The sequence below is a fragment of the Salvelinus fontinalis genome, chromosome 2, assembly GCF_029448725.1.
Source record: "Salvelinus fontinalis isolate EN_2023a chromosome 2, ASM2944872v1, whole genome shotgun sequence".
In the NCBI taxonomy this organism is placed as follows: Eukaryota; Metazoa; Chordata; class Actinopteri; order Salmoniformes; family Salmonidae; genus Salvelinus; species Salvelinus fontinalis.
The window spans coordinates 96,408,111-96,422,218 of record NC_074666.1 but is presented as its reverse complement, the minus strand read 5'-3'; the positions used below and the strand labels follow the sequence as shown (position 1 = coordinate 96,422,218).

At 41.9% G+C, this 14,108-nt stretch overlaps 1 protein-coding gene across 1 annotated transcript in view; it reads right to left on the bottom strand.

Moving 5' to 3' along the window:
- Window positions 1-14,108, bottom strand: part of LOC129868491 (NACHT, LRR and PYD domains-containing protein 3-like) — a 47,568-nt gene that overhangs the window by 27,614 nt on the left and 5,846 nt on the right. Inside the window, exons 2-9 of the mRNA XM_055942522.1 lie at window positions 13,460-13,874; window positions 8,766-8,882; window positions 7,303-7,419; window positions 6,879-6,963; window positions 6,521-6,749; window positions 3,023-4,820; window positions 2,565-2,738; window positions 1,689-1,862 (exon numbers count right to left, since the gene is read on the bottom strand). Of these exons, the coding sequence (XP_055798497.1) occupies window positions 1,689-1,862; window positions 2,565-2,738; window positions 3,023-4,820; window positions 6,521-6,749; window positions 6,879-6,963; window positions 7,303-7,419; window positions 8,766-8,882; window positions 13,460-13,857 (3,092 nt within the window). The 5' untranslated portion in view covers window positions 13,858-13,874. The remainder of the gene's footprint in view (window positions 1-1,688; window positions 1,863-2,564; window positions 2,739-3,022; window positions 4,821-6,520; window positions 6,750-6,878; window positions 6,964-7,302; window positions 7,420-8,765; window positions 8,883-13,459; window positions 13,875-14,108) is intronic.

Sequence of the window (14,108 nt, the reverse complement as noted above, 5' to 3'; positions counted from 1 at the left end):
CACCATTACCAATAACAGAGGCTACAACAAAACATGCTAACCTCTCACCATTACCAATAACAGAGGCTACAACAAAACATGCTAACCTCTCACCATTACCAATAACAGAGGCTACAACAAAACATGCTAACCTCTCACCATTACCAATAAGAGGCTACAACAAAACATGCTAACCTCTCACCATCACCAATAAGAGGCTACAACAAAACATGCTAACCTCTCACCATCACCAATAAGAGGCTACAACAAAACATGCTAACCTCTCACCATTACCAATAACAGAGGCTACAACAAAACATGCTAACCTCTCACCATTACCAATAACAGAGGCTACAACAAAACATGCTAACCTCTCACCATTACCAATAACAGAGGCTACAACAAAACATGCTAACCTCTCACCATTACCAATAACAGAGGCTACAACAAAACATGCTAACCTCTCACCATCACCAATAAGAGGCTACAACAAAACATGCTAACCTCTCACCATTACCAATAACAGAGGCTACAACAAAACATGCTAACCTCTCACCATTACCAATAACAGAGGCTACAACAAAACATGCTAACCTCACACCATAACCAATAACAGAGGCTACAACAAAATATACTAACCTCTCACCATTACCAATAACAGAGACTACAACAAAACATGCTAACCTCTTAACATTACCAATAACAGAGGCTACAACAAAACATGCTAACCTGTCACCATTACCAATAACAGAGGCTACAACAAAACATGCTAACCTCTCACCATTACCAATAATAGAGACTACAACAAAACATACTAACCTCTCACCATTACCAATAACAGAGACTACAACAAAACATGCTAACCTCTCACCATTACCAATAACAGAGGCTACAACAAAACATGCTAACCTCTCACCATCACCAATAACAGAGGCTACAACAAAACATGCTAACCTCTCACCATCACCAATAACAGAGGCTACAACAAAACATGCTAACCTCTCACCATCACCAATAACAGAGGCTACAACAAAATACACTAATCTCTCACAATTACCAATAACAGAGACTACAACAAAACATGCTAACCTCTTACCATTACCAATAACAGAGGCTACAACAAAACATGCTAACCTGTCACCATTACCAATAACAGAGGCTACAACAAAATATGCTAACCTCTCACCATTACCAATAATAGAGACTACAACAAAACATACTAACCTCTCACCATTACCAATAACAGAGACTACAACAAAACATGCTAACCTCTCACCATTACCAATAACAGAGGCTACAACAAAACATGCTAACCTCTCACCATTACCAATAACAGACACTACAACAAAACATGCTAACCTCTCACCATCACCAATAACAGAGACTACAACAAAACATGCTAACCTCTCACCATTACCAATAACAGAGGCTACAACAAAACATACTAACCTCTCACCATTACCAATAACAGAGGCTACTACAAAACATACTAACCTCTCAACATTAACCTCAAATTAAAGGTGACATTCTGTACTGTCACCTAATATGAAACATTCTATCTCAAATCCAAAATGCTGGAGCATAACACCACATTTAAAACTGCAAGCTTTACTGTCCAAACACATATGGTGTGGACTATGTGTGTCTGGTAAACACATGTGGATCTGGTGAACAGTTATCACTTGTTGACCAACTACAGGAATACTGACCTCAGAGTCTCCAGTTTACAGTGGGGATTCCCCAGTCCAGCAGAGAGCAGCTTCACTCCTGAATCCTTCAGGTCATTGTTACTCAGATCCAGCTCTCTCAGGTGTGAGGGGTTTGACCTCAGAGCTGAGACCAGAGAAGCACAGCCTTCCTCTGTGACTCCACAGCCTGACAGCCTGACAAAGAGATCATCATGACTTCACAAACACACTGTTAATTTAACACCAGTAGCGCAGAAGGACAATGGCAGATGCATTTGGTTAATTCTCTCAAACAACATATAGATTCATCTTCTGTCTCCTTGAATTGTATGGTCAACATGTTATACTAATGTGAACATCAATGCACTGATTCAATATGTTTTTCAATATAATGATCAATGAACCCTTTTGTAAGTGTGACTGATGTGTGATAATGAACATAGAATATCCAGTTCATTACCTGTAACAACCCCAGCTTCCTGTGGTGAAACGACTGCTGTGCAAGGTATTGGGCAACAGCTGTGTGTGTGTGTGTGTGTGTGTGTGTGTGTGTGTGTGTGTGTGTGTGTGTGTGTGTGTGTGTGTGTGTGTGTGTGTGTGTGTGTGTGTGTGTGTGTGTGTGTTTGTGAGTCCAGCGTGTGTGTGTTTGTATGTCCAGCGTGTGTGTGTTTGTGTCTATTGTGTGTGTCCAGTTTGTGTTTGAGAGGACACACACACACTGGACACACACTGGACACACACACACACACACACACACACACACACACACACACACACACACACACACACACACACACACACACACATAACTTTGTCCAAGTGGTGGTAAGAATGTTTGTCTTAACTAGCCTGATAAGTCATGTCTGATATGAACATTGACATAAACCCTCTACATACTTGAGTTTCTCCAGTCTGCAGTGTGGATCCTCCAGTCCAGCAGAGAGCAGCTCCACTCCTGAATCCTTCAGGTCATTGTTACTCAGGTCCAGCTCTCTCAGGTGTGAGGGGTTTGACTTCAGAGCTGAGACCAGAGAAGCACAGCCTTCCTCTGTGACTAGACAGCCTGACAACCTGCAAAGAGATCATCATGACTTCACAAACACACTGTTAATTTAACACCAGTAGTGTAGAAGGACAATGGCAGATGTATTTGGTTTATTCTCTCAAACAACATATAGATTCATCTTCCGTCTCCTAGAATTGTATGGTCATAATTTATACTAATGTGAAAATCAATGCATTTATTCAATATGTTTTTCAATATACTATTATACACATATTATTATGCATATTTTTCTCTAAACTGAATATTTCTTCCTGATGATTAGTTCTTATATGTCATGTTATGTACTCACAGAGCAGCTCTGGAGGCTTTGACCACTGGCAGCAGCCTCAGAAGACCTTCCTCTGATCTGGAGTATTTCTTCAGGTCAAACACATCCAGCTCCTTTTCTGAAGTCAGCAACACAAAGACCAGAGCTGACCACTGTGCAGGTGACAGGTTGGCTCTAGAGAGACTTCCTGAGCTCAGGTAGCTTTGGATCTCCTCCACTAGAGAATGGTCATTCAGTTCATTCAGACAGTGGAACAGATTTATGCACCTCTCTGGAGAAGGATTCTCCCTGATCTTCTCCTTGATGTACTTGACTGTTTCTTCATGGCTCTTTGAGCTGCTTCTTGTCTTTGTCAGTAGACCTTGTAAGTGCTTCTGATTGGACTCCAGTGAAAGGCCCAGAAGGAAGCGGAGGAAAAGGTCCAAGTTTCCCGTCTCACTTTGTAAGGCTTTATCCACAGCACTCTTGTAGAAAGTAACTTCAGCATTGTCTCTGAACAGCAAAGAAAAGATGCTGGACTTTGTTTGCAGTTTGTCCATTAGATTATCATTGTTGCTGATGAATGAGAGGAACACATATACAGCAGCCAGAAACTCCTGAATGCTCAGATGAACAAAGCAGTACACCTTGTCCTGGTACAGCCCACATTCCTCTTTAAAGAGCTGTGTGCACAATCCTGAGTACACCGAGGCTTCATTTACATCAATGCCAGCCTCTTTCAGGTCTTCTTCATAGAAAATCAGATTGCCATTCACAAGCTGTTGAAAAGCCAGTTTTCCCAGTGACAGAATGCTCTCTTTATTCCAGTGTGGACCTGTCTCTTCTTTCCCAAGATACTTTTCATTCTTCTGTTTGGTATGAAACACCACAAGGTGTGTGTACATCTCAGTCAGAGTCTTGGGCATCTCTTCTCTCTTATGTTCCAGCATGTGTTCAAGGACTATTGCAGAAATCCAACAGAAGACTGGAATGTGGCACATGATGTGGAGGCTCCTTGATGTCTTTATGTGTGAGATGATTCTGCTGGCCAGGTCCTCATCACTGAATCTCTTCCTGAAGTACTCCTCCTTCTGTGGGTCATTGAACCCTCGTACCTCTGTCACCTGGTCAACACACTCTGAAGGGATCTTATTGGCTGCTGCAGGTCGGGTAGTTATCCAGATGAGAGCAGAGGGAAGCAGATTTCCCTTGATGAGATTTGTCAGCAGAACATCCACTGAGGTTGACTTTGTGATGTCCCAACAGATCTTGTTCTTCTGGAAGTCTAGGGGCAGTCGGCACTCATCCAGACCATCAAAGATGAACAGAACTTTGTACTTGTTGTAGTTGGAGATTCTTGATTGTTTGGTTTCCATTGAGAAGTGATTGAGAAGTTCAATGAAAGTGTGTTTGTCCTCTTTCATCAAATTCAGCTCCCGGAAAGGGAATGAAATTACAAATTGGACATCCTGATTTGCTTTTCCTTCAGCCCAATCCAGAATGAACTTCTGCACAGAGACTGTTTTTCCAATGCCAGCGACTCCCTTTGTCAGCACAGTTCTGATACGTTTGTCTTGTCCAGTTAAGGGTTTGAAGATGTCGTTACATTTGATTGCAGTCTCTGGTCTTGCTTGTTTCCTGGTTGTTGTCTCAATCTGTCTCAGCTCATGTTCATTATTGACCTCTCCTGTTCCACCCTCTGTGATGTAGAGCTCTGTGTAGATCTTATTGAGAAGTGTTGGGTTTCCTTGTTTAGCGATCCCCTCAAATACACATTGAAACTTCTTCTTTAGATTAGATTTGAGTTCACGTTGGCAAATCACAGCAAGCTCATCTGAATCTAGAAATACCACAAGAGGATATTAATATTACGTCTGTTTTAATGCCTACAGTATTGTAGGACTGTTATAAAGTTTTAAATTATAATCATTTATTCTCTTAACTGACTGTATACATGTGTAAATGTTTTCATAATGCATTACAGACTGGTGTGACTGATTATATTATTATTGGTATTATTGATGGTATTATTAATGTTCTCTCTCTCCCTCTCTCTCTAAATTAATCACCACAACACATCCCTGCTGCTACTTGATGAGGTCACTAGGTGTTGTGTTAAGGCTAGAGGTCGACCGATTAATCGGAATGGCCGATTAATTAGGGCCGATTTCAAGTTTTCATAACAATCGGAAAATTTGTATTTTTGGACACCGATGTTTTATTTTTTTATTCTTTATTTAACTTGGCAAGTCAGTTAAGAACACATTCTTATTTTCAATGACGGCCTAGGAACGGTGGGTTAACTGCCTCGTTCAGGGGCAGAACAACAGATTTTCACCTTGTCAGCTCGGGGGATCCAATATTGCAACCTTCAGGTTAACTAGTCCAACGCAATAACGACCTGCCTGCCTCTCGTTGCACTCCACAAGGAGACTGCCTGTTACGCGAATGCAGTAAGCCAAGGTAAGTTGCTAGCTAGCATTAAACTTATCTTATAAAAAACAATCAATCAATCATAACCACTAGTTAACTACACATGGTTGATGATATTACTAGATATTATCTAGCGTGTCCTGCTAGATAATATATATAATCTGACTGAGCATACAAGCATCTAAGTATCTGACTGAGTGGTGGTAGGCAGAAGCAGGCGCGTAAACATTCATTCAAACAGCACTTTCGTGCGTTTTGCCAGCAGCTCTTCGTTGTGCGTCAAGCATTGCGCTGTTTATGACTTCAAGCCTATCAACTCCCGAGATGAGGCTGGTGTAACCGAAGTGAAATGGCCAGCTAGTTAGCGCGTGCTAATAGCGTTTCAAACGTCACTCGCTCTGAGACTTGGAGTGGTTGTTCCCCTTGCTCTGCATGGGTAACGCTGCTTCGAGGGTGGCTGTTGTCGTTGTGTTCCTGGTTCGAGCCCAGGGAGGAGCGAGGAGAGGCACGGAAGCTATACTGTTACACTGGCAATACTAAAGTGCCTATAAGAACATCCAATAGTCAAAGGTTAATGAAATACAAATGGTATAGAGGGAAATAGTCCTATAATTCCTATAATAACTACAACCTAAAACTTCTTACCTGGGAATATTGAAGACTCATGTTAAAAGGAACCACCAGCTTTCATATGTTCTCATGTTCTGAGCAAGGAACTGAAACGTTAGCTTTCTTACATGGCACATATTGCACTTTTACTTTCTTCTCCAACACTTTGTTTTTGCATTATTTAAACCAAATTGAACATGTTTCATTATTTACTTGAGGCAAGATTGATTTTATTGATGTATTATATTAAGTTAAAATAAGTGTTCATTCAGTATTGTCGTAATTGTCATTATTACAAGTAAATGTACAAAAAAATGTATCGGCTTTTTTGGTCGTCCAATAATCGGTATCGGTATCTGCGTTGAAAAATCAGAATCGGTCGACCTCTAGTTAAGGCTGCTACAATATCATTGCGTTACACAGCTACTTTAGCTGTACTTTAGCTACAGCTTTTAAATGTTATAAAACAGCATTCAACATGAGGCAGACAGATCTTACATTTCTCCAGTGTGTCAGCAAGCTCCTTCTGCTTCATTTTCCTCAGGACGTGCAGTGTGATCTTCAGAGCCCCCTCTCTGGCACTGCTCTCCTGCTTCTCATCTTCAGCATCCACCACTTCCTTATCCTGCTTCTGACTCTCAAAGCCTTCTGGGAGTTCTGGACTAAGAATCCTCTTGAACATCTTCAGCTCGTTCTTCACAAATGTCATAATTTTCTCTTCAAGCAACTGAAATAAATAAATAAAATAAGTTAAGCAAGAGAATAAATGCTTTCTCATTAACACATTAATGAATGATTGACAGATCAACTTTACTTGAGGTAAACAAAAACAAATGAATATAACAGGACCACATACACTGAATATGGAGGCCAGGTCTGTTTGATGACTCTGGGAAGACTGACCACTGAGAATCTCTGACTCTGATCTCTCCTGTTGGTTTCTGTGGACAAAACATGAGATTACACCTCCTCATCCAGAGAGTACACACACACACACACACACACACACACACACACACACACACACACACACACACACACACACACACACACACACACACACACACACACACACACACACACACACACACACACACACACACACACACAGGGAGGGAATGTTGTGTTTGTTTAATATTGTTTTAGGACTATGAAAATGGACAAAAGGATTAGCCTATGGATTATGAAAACAACCAAAAGAATTGGGAAAATGGGAGAGGAGAAATGACTAGAGACAGTGTTGTTTAACTCACTGACCATGACCCATGAGTTCTTCTTACCTTTGTTCAGTAGAAAAGTCTCCCTCTCTAAACATTATAGGTCGCTCCATTGACCGGTCACTCTTCATGGACACACAGCTGGGTACAGGGGAGGCTGGTCTCTCCTGCTTGATTGGGCTTCAACACAACAGAGACAAACATTACATCTCTCATCTACTCTGAGCTCAGATGGGGAAACATCAGAAGAGTTTCATTCCAAAAAGCTATATATCCATTTTCAGAAATGTTCGTAAATTAACTTTTATTGTTTAAAGCATTTCTGAAAGAGATTGGTGTGTTTTCCACTATCTAATCACGGCATGGGGTTGTTCAATGACAGACATGTATTTGTTTAAGAATCACTTGATGTTTTCATTTCAGAGGGACAAATAATCATGTTTTCCCCCACAAAATGCTATATATTTGCCTCACTCTCAAATGTGACCGACCGTAATAATGAGATGATAAGGAGTACCAGTACTGAGTCAATGTGCAGGGTACCAGGTAGTTGAGGTAATAATGAGGCTATAAGGAGTACCAGTACTGAGTCAATGTGCAGGGGTACCAGGTAGTTGAGGTAATAATGAGACTATAAGGAGTACCAGTACTGAGTCAATGTGCAGGGGTACCAGGTAGTTGAGGTAATAATGAGACTATAAGGAGTACCAGTACTGAGTCAATGTACTTGGGTACCAGGTAGTTGAGGTAATAATGAGACTATAAGGAGTACCAGTACTGAGTCAATGTGCAGGGTACCAGGTAGTTGAGGTAATAATGAGGCTATAAGGAGTACCAGTACTGAGTCAATGTGCAGGGGTACCAGGTAGTTGAGGTAATAATGAGACTATAAGGAGTACCAGTACTGAGTCAATGTGCAGGGGTACCAGGTAGTTGAGGTAATAATGAGACTATAAGGAGTACCAGTACTGAGTCAATGTGCAGGGGTACCAGGTAGTTGAGGTAATAATGAGACTATAAGGAGTACCAGTACTGAGTCAATGTGCAGGGGTACCAGGTAGTTGAGGTAATAATGAGACTATAAGGAGTACCAGTACTGAGTCAATGTGCAGGGGTACCAGGTAGTTGAGGTAATAATGAGACTATAAGGAGTACCAGTACTGAGTCAATGTGCAGGGTACCAGGTAGTTTAGGTAATTGAGGTAATATGTACATGTAGGTAGGGGTAAAAGTGACAAGGCAATCAGGATAGAGATTACATCTCCTCATCCAGGGAGTGCACACACACACACACACACACACACACACACACACACACACACACACACACACACACACACACACACACACACACAGGGAGGGAGGGAATGTTGTGTTTGTTTAATATTGTTTTAGGACTATGAAAATGGACAAAAGGATTAGCCTATGGATTATGAAAACAACAATAAATGGGGAAATGGGAGAGGAGAAATGACTAGAGACAGTGTTGTTTAACTCACTGACCATGACCCATGAGTTCTTCTTACCTTTGTTCAGTAGGAAAGTCCCCCTCTCTAAACTCTGGAGGAGGATTCATAGACTTGTCACTCTTCATGGACACACAGCTGGGTACAGGGGAGGCTGGTCTCTCCTGCTTGATTGGACTTCAACACAACAGAGACAAACATTACATCTCTCATCTACTCTGAGCTCAGATGTGGAAACATAAGAAGAGTTTCATTCCAAAAAGCTATATATCCATTTTCAGAAATGTTCGTAAATTAGCTTTTATTGTTTAAAGAAGTTATGTTTATGTTAAGTTCTGTTTATATTTTTTTGCTAAATGAGGAGATGGCACGTGGGTACCTGCTTCTATAAACCAATGAGGAGAAGGCACGTGGGTACCTGCTTCTATAAACCAATGAGGAGAAGGTACGTGGGTACCTGCTTCTATAAACCAATGAGGAGATGGCACGTGGGTACCTGCTTCTATAAACCAATGAGGAGATGGCACGTGGGTACCTGCTTCTATAAACCAATGAGATGGCACGTGGGTACCTGCTTCTATAAACCAATGAGGAGATGGCACGTGGGTACCTGCTTCTATAAACCAATGAGGAGATGGCACGTGGGTACCTGCTTCTATAAACCAATGAGGAGATGGCACGTGGTTACCTGCTTTTATAAACCAATGAGGAGATGGCACGTGGGTACCTGCTTCTATAAACCAATGAGGAGATGGCACGTGGATACCTGCTTCTATAAACCAATGTGGAGATGGTAAGTGGGTACCTGCTTCTATAAACCAATGAGGAGATGGTACGTGGGTACCTGCTGCTATAAACCAATGAGGAGATGGCACGTGGGTACCTGCTTCTATAAACCAATGAGGAGATGGTAAGTGGGTACCTGCTTCTATAAACCAATGAGGAGAAGGCACGTGGGTACCTGCTTCTATAAACCAATGAGGAGATGGCGTGTGGGTACCTTATTCTATAAACCAATGAGGAGATGGCACGTGGTTACCTGCTTCTATAAACCAGTGAGGAGATGGCGTGTGGGTACCTTATTCTATAAACCAATGAGATGGCACGTGGGTACCTGCTTCTATAAACCAATGAGGAGATGCAGCGCGAACTGCTTCACAAATAGAGCTGACTTCCAGACGCTCGTTGGCGCGTGCGAGCAGTGTCATTTTTAATAACGAAATTCATTTAGCGACGCGAGCGTTGTAGTCAGTCCCGCTAAAAGGCTGGTGTCGTTACTCTGCCTTCTCCTGGGGCATGTTGAGGTAAATTTACTAACCGGGAGGGTTGAATGATGTAATTTATTGGAGGGCTGGAAGACGCACTCTTGTCTTTTCTATTCCAAGGTTGTTTACTCGCAATATCAGATATTAAGATGTTTTTTATAATGAATGTATACTGAGTTTGAGGTTCTGACTAGTGATTATTTACCCGGTGTTCAATACCTGCTATTGAGGCGCCCTGAAAATAATATTCAAAAGATTGGTCCTTGGACACAGAGGGGTTAAACACTAAAGTTACCATCCATCTAGTGAAGAGAGGAGAACCGGACAGAGGTAGTGTGGGGTTTTTATAAGGTTTTTTGACATGCTTAACTAACTATAAGCTAGTAGGGCTTCTTATGCATTAAAGTTTGAATTACTGACTCTTGTGAACCTGCATTTTCCATTGTTCTCACTTTTACCAGTGCTCAGGGCCTAACCATGAACAAGCAGTCTGAAATGTGTGTGTGTATGAAATATGTGTGTGTATGCAACAAATGTATCAGTAGTGTGGGCGCTGTACTGTGTGACCGAGACTGTGCTAATCTTAGAGAGACACAGGAGGGGGGTGAATCAGGAGACTGCTGAATAGACAATAACAGATAAACTATACACACGAAAAACACATGTGAGGTTCTGAGTCATGCACTATAACCCAATACTATAAACGTGATCAGCAACTATATTATATGTGATTGAATACTATAACAAATGTGATTTGATATTGACAAACTGTTTGGGCGCCTGGATGTCTGTGTGTGTGTGCTGGAAGTAACGGTTAGCTCAGATAAGGAGCTGGGAAGCTGTAGTTAGCCTTGAGCGAGAACAGTGGACAATGTATACAGGTGCAGATATCTCAGACAATGTTATAAAACTGTCTGACCCCAGTCTCTGGGGTGAAGGAGCGTAATCTACACAGCAACAATGAAGGGACACCAGAAAGCGCGAAGAAGCTGGGACCAGCTTATGTGCCAACATCAACGATAGGCTGGGTGAGTCTAAACCACGCCCAGTCTCTACTCTGACAGGCCGGCTCGGAAGCGGGAACTATCTCTGTCACGAGTATAAAATACTATCTTTGTCAGAAACAAATCAATTCCTTGTCCCACCCTGCGGGGTGGCGCAGTGAGCCCGTATATACGAAAAATGTATTTGCCATTTATTAACTTTTGAATTAAACAATTATTTTAACCAAGTTCAGGTGTACTATTGTTCCTATCTCAGTTGAACTTTCGCAACCCTAACAGTAGCCAGCATCCGTCAACGAGAGAATGATGTATTGTTAGCTAAGTTAACTAGGATGCTGCTGGTATAGTAGCTAGCTAGCTTACCGAGCTGTACCGACTAGCTTGGCTAGCTAGCTCGTCGTTCTGTACCTCATCTCGATGAAAATGACGAATCCGGTGAACCACAAAATGAAACAAGGATAGAGAGTGAAAAGGATCTGGCTACACTCATACTGTCCCTGACCGTAAAGAAAAAAGCAAATTGAACACTGAACTTCGGTGTCTCAACACTGTAGTGAACTCCGTCGTTATTCCCCAAGATCACCTCAGCCAACTCTGCGCGTAACCGGACAATATGCTTGGCGCCACACCGAACGGGGACGCGGACAGTTCTGTACGTGGACGCGGACAGTTCTGTACGTGGACGCGGACAGTTCCAGAACGCGGACATGAGCAGTGCAACACAATCAACTAAACCCAGTCTTTACAGCGGGTTACATTAGTAATAGTCATTTTTTATTATTATGTTAAACAAACATCATACGTTTTTTATAACAATATGTTGAGATCTGGGTCCCTATCGCCAAAGTGTCTCAGAGTAGAAAATTGGTTGTATAAGTGCTGAGAATAAAGACATTTTACACTTATGGGTATACATTAAAGCTATGCATGAAGTCTCTAGTCCCACCTAGTCGGCAGATATTTAGGACACCTGGTGAGCTGTCCTAAGTAGTTAAGAGTTAACAGCAGGTGTCTTGATAATACTATAGAATAATGCAGTGAGTCAGTGGTTCCTGAGCCACATGTAATTGCTTTGGAGTAGTTAAAATTAATGTTTTGATATTTCTATATGATCAATCCATCAATAATATAGACCTACATGCAACAGTGTGTGTTGTGCTTTTGGCAATGATTTTTGTATAGTAATTATGTATAACAAGCGATACCATGTATGTCTGCATAGCATTTTGTCTTAATTTTTGGCAGATTAACTCATGCTTATTTCTGAAGAGAAACTCAGGCTGGAGTTGGAACTGTGACCGAAAAGTGGCTGGTTCGAATCCCTGGCCGGCGCTGGAAAATACAGGTGGAATTGATCTGACCACTGGAGGGCTGCTGGGTTCAAATCCTCAAAACATTAACCTTTCGTTGATCAGAACTCCAAAAATATATATAACTTTTAGTGGTTCCATATATTAAGGAAGTGATAGAAGCCTTTTTGGTTCTATAAGGAACCTTCTTTTCTAAGAGTGTATAATAAACACGTTTTTCTTTTGATTATTTAATTATCTACATCATGTTATTTCAAGTTGTCCCTTTGGAGCACAACATCACGTTGTTAAAAAACAATCCTAAATTGGGCGTGGCTATAAATTGGGCAATTGAAGGCATCTGGGGCGTAATATGTGTTCGATGAATATGAACATTGTATGTAACGTCGTAGGCAACATTATTGGCAAGGGACTTGATGCTACTATGCCAAAGCTATTTAGAGTTGTTAAACGGGTGTGAAGAATGTGTTGATATAACGGTAATATTGTCAAAATTCTGCTAGAAACAACGATCAGAATTGGTAAAAAAAACATGCATTCCATTATATTAGGCAATAATTAAGAGTAGGCAAAGTGGTCGTGTCGTGTGAAAATTCTATCAAATGTCTTACATTGCAACGAGTACAGTCAGGGTGCCGTGGAACCCCTGCAGTACCTCCACAGACCCCGGATTGAGAACCCCTGCAGTACCTCCACAGACCCTGGATTGAGAACCCCTGCAGTACCTCCACAGACCCCGGATTGAGAACCCCTGCAGTACCTCCACAGACCCTGGATTGAGAACCCCTGCAGTACCTCCACAGACCCTGGATTGAGAACCCCTGCAGTACCTCCACAGACCCCGGATTGAGAACCCCTGATTTAGCAGATGCTTTTATTCAGAGTGAATTACAGTAACTGCAGTCATCATATGATATGTAGGTGAGACAACCACATATCACAGTCAAATATACAGGATACCAACATTCCATTCCTGCTAAACAATGGATATAAAGCATTTTGATAAAATCACATTTTCATACACATCTAAAATCTATGAATTAAAAATCTGAGAACAGTAGTATTGAAGGTACCCAAGAGCAACCATTTCTGATTAAAAAACAAATGTGAAAAATTGTGTAAATAGCATTTAGGAAATAAACTCTTAATAGTTATTTAAAAAAATGTAATCTCACCTCATAGATTTGGTGTCATGTTCCCCAGAGAGACTCATTTTAGAGGCAGGGCCCCCCTCCTCTCTCTCCCCAGAGAGACTCATTTTAGAGGCAGGGCCCCCCTCCTCTCTCTCCCCAGAGAGACGCCTTTTAGGGGCAGGGTCCCCCTCCTCTCTCTCCCCAGAGAGACGCCTTTTAGGGGCAGGGCCCCCCTCCTCTCTCTCCCCAGAGAGACACCTTTTAGAGGCAGGGCCCCCCTCCTCTCTCTCCCCAGAGAGACGCCTTTTAGGGGCAGGGCCCCCCTCCTCTCTCTCCCCAGAGAGACGCCTTTTAGGGGCAGGGCCCCCCTCCTCTCTCTCCCCAGAGAGACGCCTTTTAGGGGCAGGGCCCCCCTCCTCTCTCTCCCCAGAGAGACTCATTTTTTCAGAACTGACCCCTAAACAGAGATCCAACATATTGGTTGTGGTTAACACAGTGACAACTAAACAGAGACACAGTCATTTTTGAATGTATATTGTTCTCAATTATTAATGATCTCTTATGAAACATTTACTAACAGACATATCGAAACAGTCAGGTGATTTAATGCATCACATGAACATGTAGTTGTGACATTTCATCTCCATGGTAACTGTCAATAATAATAATAAGTCACTGTTTGTTAAGGTAG